The following is an 18,807-nucleotide window of genomic DNA, read 5'->3' on the forward strand; positions in this document are numbered from 1 at the left end:
GGTTTCCAAATGTAATTAGGAAGATGACCTTAAAACCCATTGCCCCTGGGAGGAAACTCAATTCTGCTCCCCTGCCGTGCCCAGTTTGACCTAACTGTATCTCGAGAATACAGCTGTGCAGTGTTCTCCAGGCGGCCAAACTGTACCTCTTGTCTCTGCCTGCAGAATCAGTGCCTGGGCACTCCCTTGGCAAGGTTCTGAGCTGTCTGATAAGGAGGTCGGGATTTGTTCACCAGTTCCGGCTCTATCTCCTTTCAGGGACCCGCAGCCAGGGCTGCCTGTGTAGCCAGGAAGGATGTCCATGGTTTTCTTTTGTCTCAAGCTTATTTCTCCTGGCGGCCCTTCAGCAGGAGCACAGGGTAAAATGAATGGGAGGAAGCTGTCAGCTGTCCTGTTGGCCTTAGATGGACCCTTGTCAGAGCGAAGGGAAGCTGTGTACTTGGAGGAAGTCGAGAGTTGATTCTTGAGTTTGAGGAACCCTTGACCATCAGGCTGTTTACCTTAAGATAACAACGATAGCTGGCATCCAGTGAGTGAACATTTACCCTGAACATACTGTTTCATATGGATTTTTATTTTAACCCTGTATAAATTTCCATGTAAGTTTATCCAAATGGGGTTATACTATATCCTAAGTTTTATTACCTATTTTTTTTTCATTTGGAAATATAACATGGGCAATCATCAATTATTTTTAAAAATTTACAGAAGAACTTTTTGGAGTGTTTGAAACTTTGATAATAAAATTCTAGCAAAAAATTACATAAATAATAGAGTTTTAAAATAAATGAGATCATACTTTATGTACCATTCTATAATTTGCTTTTTTATTATTTCTCTTCAATATCTTTCCACATTAGCATATTTATAGACCTATTTCATTCTTCTTAATGATGACATAGGATTCCACTGAATGGGTGAACCGGAATTTAAAAATTTGCCTATTAATAGACAGTTTTCTAATTTCTTGCTATTACAAATAATGCTGCAGTAATAGGTTTATACATAATCTTTGAGTACATTTGCAAGTATTTCTGTAGGATTAATACCTAGCAATAGAGTTGCAAGGTCATATAGCATATATGTCTAAAATGTTTTAAATTTTGACAAATCGCACCTCCCATTCCACAGATTCCTTCCCAAAGGCTGTACCATTTTACGTTCATACAGCACAGTATGGGAGTATATTTTGGATACATTTCCATGTAAATTTTTGAGATCATACGGCTATATGATGGTACATTGTATGCATATGCCATAATTAACTTTTAGAACTTCGTATAATGAAAAATTATCAAATGCATATAGAAGTAGAGAGAATGATATAATGAATCTCTTATACCCATCACTCAGATTCAGTAATAATCAAGATGTCATGATCAATTTAATCACCCCATATTGATGGGCATTCAAACTATTTTTTTTCTTTTCTTTTTTTTTTTTTTTCATTTTTACAAATAGTGCTGGAGTGGACACCTTCATGTTCTTTGAGAGGTACTTCTAGAGAATCACCTCCTAGATGTGAATCACTGAGTCACAGGGAATTTACACAGAACAGGTAGATAAAGGCACTTTGCCTTTGGCTTCTCTGTAAGTTAAATCCACCACCTGTGTTGAGAGAATTTGTTTCACACACTCTCACCAATGGGTTGGTTATTGAGCTTGGGCAGAATCTTTAAACCCAACTCTCCTGCTTTTTTTTTTAACAGTTTTATTGAGATGTAACTTACATACCATACAGCTGATCCATTTATATAAATATGCCATTCAGTGTTTTTTAGTATATTTACAGAGTTGTGCAACCATCATCATATTCTAATTTTTGAACATTTTCATCACCCCAAAAAGAAGCCATTAGCAGTGTTATGGATTGAATATGTCCCCCCCACCGCCAAATTCATGTGTCAAAGTCCTAACCCCTTGTATTGATACCTCAGAGTGTCCTTATTTGGAGATAGTCATTGTGGATGTAGTTAGTTGGGATGAGGTCATCCTGGAGTAGGATTGCACCTAATCCAATATGACTGGTGTCCTTATAAATAGGGGAAATTTGGACACAGACACGCGCAGAGGGAGAATGCCATATGAAGATTAGAGTTATGTGGCCACAAGCCAAGGAAATGCCAGAAGCTAGGAGAGAGGCCTGGAACAGATCCTTCCCTAGTACCTTCAAAGGGAGCATGGCCCTGCCAACACCTTAATCTTAGGCTTAACTTTTAGAACTGTGAGACAATAAATTCCTGTTTTTTAAACCTCTCAGTTTGTGGCACTTTGTTAAGGCAGCCTTAGCAAACTAATATGACTGGTTACCCACAATGTTCCCCCAACGCCATCAGCTCTAGGCAACCATTAATCTGCTATCTGTCACTATAGATTTGCTTATTCTGGGTATTTCTTATAAATGGGATTATACAATATTGGTTTTTTGTGACTGGTTTCTTTCACTGTGTAATGTTTTTGAGTTTTATCCAAGTTGTATAGCATGCATCTGTACCTCATTACTTTTTATTGCTTTATAATATTCCACTGTATAGATGTACCACATTGTGTTTATCAGTTCATCAGTTGATGGATCTCCTGCCTTATAAACCAGAGCTAACTTGACTCCACTCTACAAGTTTGATTTCAGCAGATTTTTAAAAAAATTGAAGTATAGTTGATTTACAGTGTTGTATTAATTACTGCTGTACAGCAAAGTGATTCAGTTATACATATATGCATTCTTTTTTTAATATTCCTTCCCATTGTGACTTATCATAGGATATTGAATATAGTTCTCTGTGCTATACAGTAGGACCACCTTGTTGTTTATCCATTCTATAAAAGCTTACATCTGCTAACCGCAACCTCCCACTCCATCCCTCCCCCGACCCCCCCTCCCCTTGGCAGCCACCAGTCTGTTCTCTGTGTCTGTGATTCTGTTTCTGTTTCATAGATAGGTTCATTTGTGTCATATTTTAGATTCTACATATAAGTGATATGATATGGTATTTGTCTTTCTCTTTCTGACTTGCTTCACTTAGTATGATAATCTCTGGTTGCACCCATGTTGCTGCAAATGGCATTATTTTGTTCTTTTTTATGGCTGAGTAGTATTCCATTGTGTGTGTGTGTGTGTGTGTGCGTGTGTGTGTGTGTGTATGCCACATCTTTTTTTTATGTTATTAACATTTACTGACATATATAGTTCTTTTTAATTTTTTTTTTAATTTTTAATTTTTTTTACAGTAGGTCCTTGTTGGCTATCTATTTTAAAAATAGCAGTGTGTGCCACATCTTCTTTATCCATTCATCTATCAGTGGACATTTAGGTTGTTTCCATGTCTTGGCTATTGTGAATAGCGCTACTATGAACATAGGGATGCATGTATCTTTCTGAATTATAGTTTTGTCTGGATATATGCCCAGGAGTGGAATTGCTGGATCATAGGATAATTCTATTTTTAGTTTTCTGAAGAACCTCCGTACTGTTTTCCACAGTGGCTGCACCAACTTATATTCCTACCAACAGTGTAGGAGGGTTCCCTTTTTTCCACATTCTCTCCAGCATTTATTTGTAGACTTTTTGATGATGGCCATTCTGACTGGTGTAAGGTGATACCTCCTTGTAGTTTTGATTTGCATTTCTCTAATAATTAGTGATGTTGAGCATCTTTTCATGTGCCTGTTGGCAATCTGTATGTCTTCTTAGGAGAAATGTCTGTTTAGGTCTTCTGTGCATTTTTGGATAGGGTTGTTTGTTTTTTTTGTTGTTGCGTTGTATGAGCTGTTTGTATATTTTGGAAATTAAGCCCTTGTCAGTTGCATCATTTGCAAATATTTTCTACCATTTTGAAGGTTGTCTTTTCATTTTGTTTATGGTTTCCTTTGCTGTGCAAAAGCTTGTAAGTTTGATTAGGTCCCATTTGTTTATTTTTGCTTTTAATTTCTATTGCCTTGGGAGACTGACCTAAGAAAACATTGGTACAATTTATGTCAGAGAATGTTTTGCCTATGTCCTCTTGTAGGAGTTTATAGTGTCAGGTCTTATGTTTAAGTCTTTAAGCCATTTTGAGTTTATTATTGTATATGGTGAGAGGGTGTGTTATAACTTCATTGGTTTACATGTGGCTGTCCAAGTTTCCCAACACCACTTGCTGAAGAGACCGTCTTTTTCCCATTGTATATTCTTGCCTCCTTTGTCGAAGATTAATTAACCGTAGGTGTGTGGGTTTATTTCTGGGCTCTCTATTCTGTTCCATTGATCCATATGTCTGTTTTGTGCCAACACCATGCTATTTTGATTACTGTAGCTTTGTAGTATTGATTTCAGCAAATATTGATTGAGCACCTGTGTGTAAAGTCCTATGCTTGGTGCTGTAGGGAGCAGATGCAAAGACCATATCCTTGCCCTCTGGCCGTTTACTCTCTAAGGGAGAGAAAATGCTCAAACAGCATAATCCGAGGTTGGTTACAAATTTACTTAATACCGTTAAAAGTAAAGTGCTGAGGGGGCGATGAGGAAGGGGGAATTTCTCCCTGGGGGTTAGAGAAAACTTCCCTCAGGAGGGTACCTTGGAGCTCTGTCTTGTGGGAGCAAGGAGGGGAGGCTTCGGATGAGGGAGGGAAGAGAGATGAGTGGAAGAATGAGAAAGGAATTCAGACTGAGAAATTAATATATAAATATTTGGTCTGGATCTAGGGGAACCAAAACTGGAGTGCTAATAAGCTCTTAGGAATTCAGGATTCCAGCTAGCCAAATCATTATAATTCAGAAGAGTGGTATGTGGCAGTGGGAAAGGGGTTTCTCTCCCTTCCACAGCTGGGCTACCTGAGGATTTGAGTGGCTTAGAGTTCAAATTTTTTTGTTCTCTTATTTTTGACTTTGAGTTGGGCTTTCTCTTGCCTCTGGTAAAGCCATATTGTCAGAGAGGTAGATGGGGTATTTTTAGGAAAGAGGCTTGAGGTGCAATTTAAAGCTGAGCTGTGTTTTCTGCACCTCGGATGAGAAGAAGTTCTTCCCCAACCCCTCGCCGTTGAAGGGAAATTTGGGCTCAGCCCAGTGGGTGGAGGTGTACCTGGCGGATGGAGCCATGGACTGCAAGGGGCTGAGCCCAAGGCAAAGATGGCTTCTTCATAACTCGGGGAGTTGGGAGAGTCTCCTGAGAAGCAGGGTCTGGTGGGTGGGACAGATCTACATTAGGACTTGGGAGATGTGCTGGAAGTCCCACCTTCCAGACCTCTGTTTTCACCTTCAAGGATGTGCCTAGGCTCTTCATGCAGACTCCCTGGAAGCTGGATTTCTACTCTCCAACCTTGGTGCTTAGGACATGGGGCAGGATCATCCCCGGGGAAATGTCTACAGGAGGAGGCCAGTTCTGAGGCCTCTGGACTGGTTCTGTCCTGAGAATGAAGCCACGTTTACATTTTGCCCAGGAGATACTCTGATTTTAAGAATGTAACCTTTACTCTTTCTCTATTTAGAACTCAGTGACATACACAGACCTTTGGCTGATACCTTGGATGCTAAATGAATAGGCTTTTGGGCTCCCTAGAGCAAGTTGCAGGTCTTGCTCAAACTCAACTGGGAGTAGGTATTGGGTCAGAGAACCCGTGGTTTTTCTGACAAGAGTCTCCAGTGTATTGAGTCTCCAGGGCTTGAGCTCTGGGTTACTCGTTGGGAATTCTTAACTTCCTTTCTCTCTTACCTTCTCTTCCTTCATTTAGCAAATATTGTGCGTGCCAGTTTGGTGGCTGGCATTGGGCTAGGTCCTGAGTATTCCTGGAAGAGTAATGGCAAGCAAACACAGCTTGCCATCATGAGGCTTAGAGCTTAGTGGAGGAGAGAGATAATCCAACCATTACTGAGCAGTCTGGGACAGGCTATGTTGGGGGAAGTAGAAGGTACCATGGGAGCATGGGGAAGGGGAACCTACCCTGGACTGAGGGCCTGCAAAGGCTTCTAGGAGGAAGCAAAGTAAAAGGAGAAGTAGGGTGGTGGTAGAGTTGTGGCTTATACGAGGGGGATGGGCTCCACGCAGGGCAAGTAGCAGGAACAAAGGCTCTAAGACCTTTGTTGATGATGAAAAGATGTTCTTTGTGGTTAGAGCAGAGAGCAAGAGGGAGGAAGGAAACGGTGAGAGAAGAGGTTGTCCAGGTAGGCAGGGGCGAGTCCTCGAAGGGCCTTGTAGGCTCCTTAAAAGGATTGGGTGTGTATCTTGAGGACAATGGGGAGCCGATGAAGAAATTTTAAAAGCCAGATAGTGACAGCATCCAAAGTGCATGTGAGAAAAATTACTTAGACTACAGTGTGGAGGATGGATTGGAAAGGGCAAGACTGGCGATAGTAATAAGACCCATTCTAAAGCTTTATTTTAATCTGAGGGGGTAATTATGGTGATCTAATATAGGGAAGTGGTTGCAGATATGGAGAGAAGGGGACAGATTCCAGAGATACTTATAGGGTGGAATCATGGAGACTGGGAGATGGGTTGGATATGAGCTGAGGAAGGGGATGGATTCAAAGGCCAATCTGAGGTTCCGGGCTTGAGTAAGTAGCAGGACAGTGGTACAAGTCCCCGTTTTTTGTCCTTAGTTTGTGGTGGGACCTCGGATAAGCCACTTCTCAGATCTTTAGTTTTCTCATTAGTTGAAGGTAATAATCTCCAGTCATCAGCTCTGGTGGTGGGGAATCCACTGATAATATCAATCTATGTGACAAGTAGCATCCTATACTCTTTCCGTGACCCTAAAAGTCCTGGCAGAAGCGAAGTCTGTCCTTACCCTGGTTATCTCTGTAATTTGCACCCTTACATAGACTTCCCCCCTTATCTACAATTCTGAGCACTTGATTGATCTCCCAGGAACTGGTGAGGCCTCGCTGGGGGTCTCCCTTCGGGTTCTCAAACCAGCTTTTGTTGAAAACAATGATATCATTGAGTGGGTGGAGCTGGGCCAGGCTTTCCTGAGCCAGTTTAAGGAGAAATGGGTCTTTATGACTTCTGTACTTATGGCTCCCTTCCAGTCCTCTCCATGGCTCCCATGTGCCCCACTGCCCGCTTTTCCTCCTTCTTTTACCCCCGAGGTTACGGGTTTGCAGGAAACTGGCAGCCCCCACGTTTTCTCCTCTTGCATCAGTCTCCCTGGAGAGAGGTCTAGATGGGCCAAAGGGGCTATAATGACTGCATTATATCAGGCTTGGTTTCTTTTTCCAAGGCCGCCCCCCTGCCCCCCTTCCCAGGAAAGGAAGGACAAGTCGTGGAAAGGGATTCCTTTGGAGGAAGACTGGAGTGCTAGAGAAGGAGGAGATCTAAGTGTTGGGAAAGATGTCAGACCCCTTGTATTCTAGAAACTCGTGATCTCTTATCGATGCTGGCTTTGGGGCTTGGGTAAGAATGCGAAGGTTAAACTGGCCTTTCAGTTATGTGGTGATAGGAATATGGCTGTGGAAAAGGAGATCAGCAGTGTTGAGGATACTGAGTCCCTGATCCCTAGGCGGCCCTTTTTCTCTGTGCTCAACATACGCGCACACGCACACGCACACGCGCGCACACACACACACACACACACACACACACACACACACACTCATACTCATGCACAGGCACCCCTCCTCCGAAGCTGTGTAGGCAGCTTGTTAGGGGAAATTGGAAGTTGATTGCAGCTGTGGTTTGCAGCAGTTCTAGGAAGGAAGGAAGATAGGTTGTAATATAGAGACTTGGTTTCTAGGGACCAAAGAGTAATACCTACCTTCTGTGTGGCCTGTGAGTGTTTGCAAAGTACTTTCACAGATGACTTTGGAAAGGAGGAAATAATTTTCTGTCTTCCTTTCTAAGTTCTCGGCTGGGTACCCTGTAACAAAAGAGAAACAAACAGAAGTTTATTAACATGTATACATGGGAGATACCCAGAGAAAAATGAGTGACACAGAATTGAGGCTTCTGTAGCATCTTTAACAAAGAACAATAAGTTTGTAGAGAAATGGTAGGAAAAAGGAAAGAGGTTTTAGGCTTCTAAAGGCCGTATACTGTGGGAAGGTAAATATTTGGGAAAGGATAGATAAAGGCTAGTTTTTAAAGTTTGTTGTGTGGATTCCTCTGGTGCCGTCTCCAGGCTGACGGGGTCTAAAGTTGTCTCTGGTGATTAACTTTTGTCCTTCCTGGTAGAGAGAGGAGGAGGGACACCTTTGAGAACTGATGACCCGCTTTTAGGCAAGTAGGAGGGCAAGGAGCTTTTCTTGTATCTGCTTCTTCTCAGTTGCCTTCAGCTCAAAATGATCCTTATGCTAAAGTGGCATGTCTGGGGTGGCATAAGCTGCCACCCTTCAGCCTCCTCTCGTCTTCATGAGCGAGATGCCATGCGCAGGGCAGGAAAGCTGTGCTTGCCTCCTTCACGTCCCCCAGCACAGTGCCTGGCACATGATTGGCCTCAATTAAATATTTGTGGAATGGGTGTTCCGAAGAGGCACTGCAGCTTGGCCAAGAATCCAGAGCAAATACGTGATGAATTCAAGCCAGGAGGAACTTGGTCTTCCCGAGGCCATGTGCCCCGCAGTTTGTACCGTATTATGCTGCTTAAAAAGCGTTCATTGATGAGTTTGCATGAACATCCTTCCTCTCTGCCTTTTGGGAGTGTCTGGATGGCCTAACTCTTGGCTTATCTACTGCTGATGCTGATGTTTAGGTAGCTTTCGTTCATTTAGACTGACGAGTTTAGAAGCCAAATATAATTCTGTGATGTTGGGAAGTTACTTTTGCTCTTTTTCAAATTTTTCATCCATGAGAATGGAATGGGGGTAAGCACTGAACAGAGAGGGTGACATGTAAAGATTTTTTGTTGCAGTAGACTCTGCCATTTATTCAGCAGTCCCCCTCCCCTCCAAAAAAACTTTATGGGAAGCGTATGAGGCAACACATAGAGTGAGGGAAAAGCTGAAGGACTAGGGCTTGAAAAGGACAGGGTCTACGAATTCATAGAGAGTCTCTTTGAAACCGAGCAGGACCCTGTGGGGCTCCCGGGCACGGAGGCCTTTTTGTTCCCCATTTCTTGTAGGCCAGACTCCAGCCTCCATGACCTTCCCTGAGTTCCAAAAGGCAGATTCGAACAGCTGCTAATCAAGGGAGGAGCAACCCAGAAACTGCCTGAGGCAAGATTAAAGGGACCCGAGAAGCTCATCAAGATTAGGAGACCTGAGACCTGGGATTAAGGGAGTGCAGGCCTGTGTGTACACCCTGATCTTGTCAGCGACCCCACCCTTGAACCACTGTTATAAAACCCCTCATCAGATCCAGGTTGGGGACTTCTCTGGTGGCACAGTGGTCAACAATCTGCCTGCCTGATGCAGAGGACATGGGTTCGAGCCCTGGTCCGGGAAGATCCCACATGCCGCGGAGCAACTGAGCCTGTGTGCCACAACTACTGAGCCTGCGCTCTAGTGCCTGCGAGCCACAACTACTGAGCCCACGTGCCTAGAGCCCGTGCTCCGCAACAAGAGAAGCCACCGCAATGAGAAGCCTGCGCACCACAAGGAAGAGTAGCCCCCCACTAGCTGCAACTAGAGAAAGCCTGTGCGCAGCAACAAAGACCCAAAGCAGCCAAAAAAAAAAAAAAAAAAAATCCATCCGGATTGGGATACATGGTTTTCAAGTGTAGGAGCCTGCTGTGGTCCCCTTTGCCTGGCACAGCAGTAACACTATTCTTTCTACTTCACCTGAAACTCTGTCTCTGAGGTTCGATTCAGCATCAGTAAGCAGAGGCTGAGATTTCAACATCATCTTCAGGCACCATCAATGGTGTGTCTCAGCTCCAGCCATTTTTACCGGTGTCACTCATCTAGAAATTCAGTGAAATGAGACCTGATGGTCCTGACTTGTTATGACTGACTCCAGGTGGGCCCAGTCAGCATGCAGCAAGAGGGGAACACTTCTCTAAATGTAAATTTGGCACTGTTTTCCCAAGAAAGTGGCAGGGCTGCTGGGCAGTGCAGGACAACGTATGTCCACTATGTTCTAGGAGGACTTTCCAAGTTCTAACCTTCCTGACTTGTGCATTCACTGTGATTTGTGCTTTAGGATGCTAAGAAACATTGGTCAAGGTTTATCAGAGTTACTGGGATATTTAATCAGAGCCTAAAAGGGACCAAGAACCCACATTTAGGGCAGGTTGGTTTGTGGTCTTTGCTTTTTCTTTGCTTTTATTCATGGGATAGCCCACCTACTCCCCTTTTTCTAAGCATATTTTCATAAGTCCTGTGATCTTAGAGATTTCTTTTCTTCACTTTTCCTGTGTCTTATCCCCAAAGTTTATCTGTACAACTGAACCATTGCCTCTTGCATTGGCCCTTCCCTTCACGTTAATCTGATAACTGTGGTGATTTACCAGAAACTTGTTGCTATCGGAAATGGATTTGGTTGCTCGTGGTAACTGGTTTCCACTTCTTTATTTTTCTCAGAAGTAGTAAACATAGTACCCCATTTCCCTGAACTGTTCTTATCCAATTCCAATAAGTGCCTGTAATGGGTACTTTACAGGACACTGCAAAACAAACCCGTAAACTCTTCTTGGGTGAGCTATTTGGAGGGCCTCTCGGGTCCCTGACAGTTAAGCATCTTGATCCCAAGAGGTCAGCCCTATTTGCACAGAGAGGTTACTCCATCTTCGTGGAGGCAGCCAAGAGCGAGGCCTGAAGAGGATTAAATAAAGACCCTGCTGGTCAAAGGAGTAAACAGTGCTCATCCAAACATCCTTTGGTCGACAACACAAAAGCAAAACACAGGACCAGGGCCTGGTCGGAAGGGTGCCAGGTCTCGTGGGGACTGGGAGAAGATGTAATGGGATGCGTTTGGTGACAAGGAGTGTTGATTTAATGCATTGTTTGGACACTTCCTTAATAGAAGATTAAAGACAACATGCTTCGGCTTTATGCCAGGCTTGTGGGTGGCACCATCTTGCTTTGCGGCATTGCTTCTGGACCTGGGCCTCTAGCAGCGATGATGCTTGCTCAAGTGAGTCCTTGGAGTAGGAGGAGATCTCCTACTCTTTACATCAGGAGCAACCTTTAAAGTTCCCCCTTCCTTAAACTTTCTGTTCCCTCAAAAAGGAATGCCTCTGCCTGTGGGCCCCTTATTTGGCTTTAGGGCCATGCCTTTGGCATGTTGGTTTGTTTCCATTCCTTTGGAGTCAGAGGTGGAGTGAGCACTGCTTTGGAAATCTTGGTTCTGAGACAGCTTGAGCTGTCTCTTCTCCCCTTTTCTTTCTTGCTCTTTGAAAACAAAAGACAACAAAACACTACTTATTGAATTTGTTATTTTGTCCCAAATATGGGCAGGCACTAGCCATTACATTAGAATATCATTCTCTGCTTTTCAAAAGCTCTTCCCAATGTCTGCCTGTCCTGGGCATCACCATTTCCAACTGATAGAAAGGGAAACTGAGGTTGAATAGCTTGTGATGTGTATAGTATCACCTTGCTAGTTAAAAAATATGAATATTAAAATTTCTGAATATACCCAAAAGGAGAGAGACTAGTATTATGAACTCTCAGAAGCCCATTATCTTGGTTAACAATTACCAAGTTTTACCACATGTGCACATAGATAGTCCTGGAGAAAATGTTAACTGATATTTGTAGACAGAAATACTTTATACTTTGCAAAGATTTCTTTCACATTTGTTCATTTTATTTAGCAAATATTCATAGTCAGACACTCTCCTAACCTTGTCTAGCAACCCTATGAAGTAGATTCTATTATTTCCCCCATTTTATAGATGAGAAAACTGAGGCACAGAGAGGCTAGCCGATTTGCCCAAGTTCACAGAACTCATAAACGTCCTAGCTAGTATTTGAATGTATTTTCTCATTTGATCCTCTCAGTGGGGCTGTGAGATCATAATTATCACCCTGTTCATTTTCAGTCTAGGAAAAAAAAACAGAATTTATGTGACTCAAGTGAAAACAGTTCTCATACAAATACAGATAGTGAGCGTTTGTCAAAGTTTTGTTTAATTAATGGGGAACCAACAAAATGATAAAACTGGTTTAAAAATTGGATAGATAAAGGAAACATATATATTTTTTCAATAGTGAGGAAGGAATGCTGAGATAACATTGCTAAATTACATACAAAACTGGTTAATATTCTATGGGCAATAAAATCATAACCTTGAGAGTTATCTTTTCTGCTAGATGGAAATCATTTGTATCTCTATGGTATCTTATTAGGGTTTTACAAGTTAACATCTGATTTTACAGAGTTTTACAAGAGCTGCCCTAATTAGTTGTAAATAGTCTTTCAAAGCTACATTTCCCCCCATGGAGTCCAAAGAACCTTAGAGCTTCCAGAGCCTGTGATTTGACGGTGCTCTTGTATGACATTGAAAGGCATTACGGTGATCTTTTGCCTCATTTGCAGGGTTTGAAATGACAGTCATGTAGAGAGTAATGCAGCTGGTGCTCGAACCAAACCTTTCTGAGCCCGGGACTTTACCTCTAGGCTGTGCTGATATCATCTTTAGATTTTGACTGGGTGCTTAGGAGGCTAGAACTAAGAAAAAGAATTAAAAATGTTAAAATTGGTACAGCGGAGAATTCCCAGAGACTGAAAAAGTATCACCTGGAAAAACTATTAAAAATATAGATTTCTGAGTCCTTCTCTAGAGAATGTAATTCTCAGTGGGGCTGGGATGGGGCCTGGGATTTTATATTTTTTAACAGCATTTCCGGGTGTGATGTTACTGGGCTGAGTCCCGTTATGACAGCATTGTAAGTATAAGTGAGAAATGAAAGAGCCTTATGTTATCACCCGCATGGATGGACAGGGTGAGGGTGAGGCTCCTCCAGAGAAGATAAGAGGGACCAGCAAGGCTGTACCTCCCAAGCATCACCAGTGTATAAGTGCCCCCAATACTCCTGAAAGAGCTAGATATGGAGCAAGACCTGGGAGAAGGAGGAGTCAGTAAACATAGCCGCTGGGATGAGCAGAGTGCTGTTTGTTTATGCTGAGCATATCTGGGTAGGGTTGTTTTTCAAGGTAGTTTGGAAATTTTGACTTTGTCTTCACCCATTTGCTTATCTGAAGCAGCATGCTGGATGGGGCGATTGGACTCCGGAAGATGTTTTGCAAATTTTAGTCCTGCTGCTTCTCTCTCCCTAGAGGGGGTTTTAGAGAAGCTTAGAGAAGCATTTGAAATTAGTCTGACAGTGCGTAGTCCTTAAAGGGACGGTTCTGGATTCGAAGGCTGTGAGCCTTAGGAAAGGTGGGTCAGGGCTGTTGGAGCTGCAGTGTGTTTTGGGGGGTGTGGCTGCGTGTACAGTTACCAGGCCACCAAGGGCAATTCTGTTGTCCCTCCCTGGAGAGTGACCTTATGTTTTATGTCCAATATTTGGGGGACAGCTTATTTTCCCAGCTGGGATGCAGAAGATACAAAGATTCAGAAGATTGCTCGAGGACTTTGGGGTCTGGGCAACCTGAGTTTCACCCAAAGGGAGCACTGCAGTGCCGGCTGCTATTAGCATTGGGATGATGTGTGATCTCTGCTTGCCTGTGGGCTTGTGAGCCTTGAGGGCACGGGTGGGAGGCACTTCTTCAGAAGTTGCTTTTCCATCAAAGCCAGAAAAAGGAGGGGGCAGGGTGGGAAATCTTGGACAGTCCTTCTCTCTTCCTGGATGCACATCACTCACAACTCGTTTCCTGAAAATCCTAGCACACTCCAGTGGTGAGAGACAGCTTCCTGCAGATCTGCTGAGCCAGCCCCTTGTCAGAGAGGAGATGAGAACAAGATGTGGTTGGAGAAGGGGTGGCTGGGCTGAGCTGGGCTGCTCAGTGGCCCTGCAGCCCTGTCTCTGAGGGGATAGTGTCTTTGGTGCCGAGAGCAGCGCCAAGGCACCACCAGGGACTGGAGGCATAGATGGGCCTGGCTTGGGGCGATGGGGAGCGTGTGAAAGCAGTGTCTTGTGAATCGGTACAATTGCACAGATAGTGGTGATGGAACATGACCCTTCCTTTTGCTTTTAGAAGGAAGGATGACCCTCCTGGTCAACATCTGCAACCGCATTTGGGGAAAGGGTTGTTATTAAAAAAAACAAACAACCCCCCCCCCCCCAAAAAACGACCCCTGACGTCCTTACATGTCTATCCTCTTTATCTTGCCCTGTGCTTTGCTTACCCCTACGGCTCTTCTCTGCATGTATTCACATCTAAGACCCAGGAGCCTCCTTTTTGTGGCATCACATGTTCTCAAGGCTGCTGTCATCACCGTCAAATTGTGCTTTGGACTACTGCTGGCAGTGCTTGAGTTTTATGCTTCTACCTTCTAATAGAGACGGAGCAGAGAACTGCTTAAAAAGTATGGTCTGGCCCAACAGACTTGGCTTTGAAACCCGGCTCTGACACTGTGCCATGACAGCTTGGACAAGTTACAGTTCCGAGGTTGCAGTGTCCTCCTAGGCATGTTGTGAAGGTGAAATGCTTTCTCACTTAAAGGCATGTGAACTGTTTTGATGGCAACTTTTCAGGGTTTCTTAAGCTCAGAATGATCCAGGGTGTGGTGGAGGTAGAAGGGTGATGGAGGCTTGGGTAGTGAGACAAGTGGATATTTCTGAAGTTTGCCTGCTTTAAAAGTATGTTGAGAACTCGTGGTCTAGGGTGGTGGTTCTGCCCGAGACTCACTCAGAGAGTTATTACAACAACAGATGGTTGGGCTCCAACCACAGAGTTTCTGTGTGCAAGGATGTTTGCAGTGGGGCCTGGCAATCTGCATATATATATATATATATTTTTTTTACAATCTGCATTTTTAACTAGTTCCTAGGTGACGCTAATGCTGCTGGTCCTGAAAAGGGCAGTTAGGTGGAAGAGGGAGCAGACTGTTTCTTGTAGATTCATCAGACAAGAATGAGGCCAGTGGGTGCAGGTTACAGAGAGAGGTAGTTTTTGGTTCAGCGTAAGAACTTTCTCTAACTATTTTATGTGGGTGCTCTCAGGAGCTCCCTGTCACTGGAGATGTCCAGTGCCGAATGGCCATCTGGCAGATTCCTACACAAGGTAGAAGATTCATTCATTCGTTCATTTATTCATTCATCCACTTTTTCCACAGAATAAACCTGCCTGGTACTAGGAGCTGGGGAGAAGCATTGAACAAGGCAGCCGTGCTCCCTGCTCTTAGGGAGTCCACAGTCTAGTGAGTTTGGCTTAATGATTCCTGAGGTCCCTCTCAGCACTGAGGCTCTGAGAGTCCTATGATGACAGTGGCAGAACTCCTGAATAAGAAGGTGCAGAAAGATGCTTACCCTTCTGAGGATGTGTGGCCAAGAAATGACCAAGAATGTGGACTCCTCTGAGGTTCAGTCTGGATTGCTCTCTTTGGAGCATCTTGGTGTCACTGGATGAATATTCCCCCCCCACTAAGGCTCAGAAGAGGCTGGGAGTGTATTTTCCAGGAGTGCATTACTGTGGGAAAACTCATGTCTCCCTACTGTCATCCAGGATGGACTGTTAAATTCTGAACTCCTGACTCGCCGTCCATTATGCAGTCTGTGAAAGCAGACCAAGGAAATGGGCTGCAGGAATGAGCTCATTGTTTTTTCACCTCTCTCAAGTGATATACTGGGGAGTTAATGGCTGGGGGGAATTGAAAGGAAATAGGTAAATTCCACCAGTTTTTCTGGGTTCTTCTCATCATAATCCCTGTTGAAAGCAATAATGATAATCACTAACCTTTACTGAGCTCCACTCTGAGCCAGGACTGGTTTTAAGCTCTTTTCATGCATTATGTTATTTTACTCAGATGACAACCCTGTCAAGTAGAAGGGATTTTGCAGAAGAGGAAACAAAGGTTTGGAGAGGTAAAACAACTCGCTCATGGCCATAGAGACAGTACATGTCAGAACTGGCACTGAAACTTAGTCTCTCAGACTCCAGACCATGTTCTAAGCTCCTAGTATGCTCAACGACTCACTCATTCATTCATTCAGTAATTAGTTAACACATTCTATCACTGAGTACATGTTAAACACCAGTATATACTGGTGAGCAAAACAGCTTGGCCTCTGTCCTCCTGGGGCTTACAGTTTATCTCGCTCAGACAAATGGGTGACTCTTCCCTTCGATCCCTGACTGGTTAGATGCTACGGAGGAAGAGAAAGGGAGACAGAATCTGGCAAGTTAGCTACTGACCCAAGCTTTCCATGTGAATTGGAGTTTCTCTACACAAGCTGGGTTTTCTGTTTTGCTTTGTTTTTACATCTCTCTGTTGGGTTTCTTTTCTTCTCGTCCAAGCCAGCACGTTGAAGGGCTTGACATAGTGCAAGAGACAACCCTTGTGGCATTTGCCTTCCGACTGCACTCTTTGGGTGGAGGGGAATCTGAGAGTCTGGGGTCCGGAACTTAGAGCCGGAAGTGACTCCGAGAGACTCTGGAGATCCTCTTCAATGACCCTCTCTTGTGGGAAATGTCACCTCTTACAAAACCAGGGTGGTCCCTGCAGGTCCCTTTGGCTTTCTATGCTGGCCTCAGCTTGTATCTTCTTATTTAAAAAGCAGTTTCAAATTAGATTTTCTGTTTTCAGAATAAAAACATGATAATTATTCTTTAAGATCAACCAGTTTTTCAGAAATATTATACAGCTTACATTGTGAACATCTTCCGTAATTCCCTGAGATAACCACCATTAACAAAGGGCGTGCCCTCCTCCAGCTGTTGTTGATGCATGCACTAGTGTGTACTGCTGTTACTTTTTCATTAAAAGGGATTTAAAAAGTACATACTTTCCTGAAATTTATTGTCTTTATCTAACTCCATTTTAGACATCTTTCCACATTAGTAGATATAGATCCACTTAATTCTTTTTTGTTAGATTTCAATTTTTAGTGGTGCCTTCCATTACAAACTTTGCCCCCTGACCACGATTTTCTTTAGATTCGTTCTGCTTTTAACGTGGCTGAGCTAGTTGAAGCGTCCATTTGGCTCTTTTGTCTTTTAACTTTCAGGGAAATTCTAAAAGCCTTATTTGAGGTCACCTTGCCTTTGGTGAGGGATTCTTTTTTTTTCTTTTCTTTTCTTTTCTTTTTTTTTTTTCTTTTTTGCGGTACGGGGGCCTCTCACTGCTGTGGCCTCTCCTGTTGCGGAGCACAGGCTCCGGACGCGCAGGCTCAGCGGCCATGGCTCACGGGCCCAGCCGCTCCATAGCACGTGGGATCTTCCCGGACCGGGGCAAGAACCAGTGTCCCCTGTATCGGCAGGTGGACTCTCAACCACTGCGCCACCAGGGAAGCCCTGGTGAGGGATTCTTAACCCCAGCTGCAAGAGGTCTGTGGCAAGAGAGAAACCAATGTCCGAAAGAAAAAACAATATTGGAAGGGTAACACGTAAAACTACCAGGTCTCAGGGGATCTGAACCACTAGGTCTCAGAAAAGATGGGCAAAGGAAACTCCTGGAACCCATGCAGCAGGAACAGGAGCAGATGAATAGCTCCCATTTGTTAAGTTCTTGCAGCATGGCTCCATTGGCTTGGCTCGCGCCGAGGGCCACCCTTGGCCAAGGCCAGGTAGGATTCCTTGATTGACAGTCTTACCAAAACATGCAACAGGGAATAGGGGTTCCCTTAAAGAAAAATTGGTGTGCTGATACCAAAAGTTGGTGGATACGCTGGAGAAATAATCAGTCAAGGTACACAATAGGGTCCATAGACCCTGGGAAATTTTGTGAATGTGTTTGCACATGTATTTTCCCAGGACCCAGAACGAGTTAAGATCTGAGATAACTGCTTTTGTGGTCAACTCTATCTGGTTGTGGCTGACTTAAGCGATGATCCCAATGAACACAAAATTCATAACAAACTTCACTCTGTTTTTCTTTTTATTCCTTGAGCCGTTCCATAGGACTGCCTAGTTCCTTCTGTGTGGAGACGCTTGGGGTGGCTCTACCAAGTTTAGTTAGAATCACTGGCTGCTGTTCCCAGGACCGTGAAGTCCATCATCTAAGGAGACAAATGCCTGTTTTTATTCTTTTCAGGCACCTTTTTGCTCCAGCCTACACAGAAACCCAATATACTCCAAGTGGCAACCCTCGAACTACCACCCTGAAATCCGAGGTAAGTTCAGGTCAATATCTGTCAAGCAGATGCCCTATCCCAGACCCACCCCTAGGAAGTGAGGAGATGCTCAGTGGAGACAGTCCCTCCCCTGAAGAAATTGTTTCCCTGACTGAGACCCAGGGAGTGAGCAGGAGACACGAAATATGAATTTGTTTCGTAAGCGTACCCTCCCGTTTGCTGGCTAAAATGGTGAAACAAACAATATTTTAAGCAAGTTGCATCTGATTAAAGTTGATATAAATCATTGTGAAGCATACATTTTCTTTGCTTTATGTTAATTACCCACATACTAACAAAAGTTTAAGTAAGAGAAATGATTTACTGGTAATCCTGTCATCTCACCCAGTCGGGTGTTTGTTTTTTTTTCATATGGACATGTAAGGTTTTGTACTCTGCCTTTTTTTTTTTTAAGATGTTGGGGGTAGGAGTTTATTAATTATTTTTTATTATTTATTTTTGCTGTGTTGGGTCTTCGTTTCTGTGCGAGGGCTTTCTCTGGTTGTGGCAAGCGGGGGCCACTCTTCATCGCAGTGCGCGGGCCTCTCACTATCGCGGCCTCCCCCGTTGCGGGGCACAGGCTCCAGTCACGCAGGCTCAGTAGTTGTGGCTCACAGGCTTAGTTGCTCCGTGGCATGTGTGATCCTCCCAGACCAGGGCTCGAACCCGTGTCCCCTGCATTAGCAGGCAGATTCTCAACCGCTGCGCCACCAGGGAAGCCCTGTACTCTGCCTTTTTAA

General features: G+C 43.9%; 1 protein-coding gene across 5 annotated transcripts in view; it reads left to right on the forward strand.

The window, feature by feature from the left end:
* Positions 1 to 18,807, forward strand: part of ADAM19 (ADAM metallopeptidase domain 19) — an 89,156-nt gene that overhangs the window by 15,880 nt on the left and 54,469 nt on the right. For 3 of the 5 annotated variants that reach the window (XM_027081433.1, XM_027081429.1, XM_027081430.1), the window contains exon 4: positions 17,989 to 18,067. In XM_027081433.1, the coding sequence (XP_026937234.1) occupies positions 17,989 to 18,067 (79 nt within the window). Of the gene's footprint in view, positions 1 to 7,894; positions 7,900 to 17,988; positions 18,068 to 18,807 lie in introns of those variants that run through there. The other 2 variants (XM_027081434.1, XM_027081435.1) reach the window with 2 other exon arrangements.

The sequence above is a fragment of the Aethalodelphis obliquidens genome, unplaced genomic scaffold (assembly GCF_003676395.1).
Source record: "Aethalodelphis obliquidens isolate GAN/ISIS:26980383/991018 unplaced genomic scaffold, ASM367639v1 scaffold45, whole genome shotgun sequence".
NCBI lineage: Eukaryota > Metazoa > Chordata > Mammalia > Artiodactyla > Delphinidae > Aethalodelphis > Aethalodelphis obliquidens.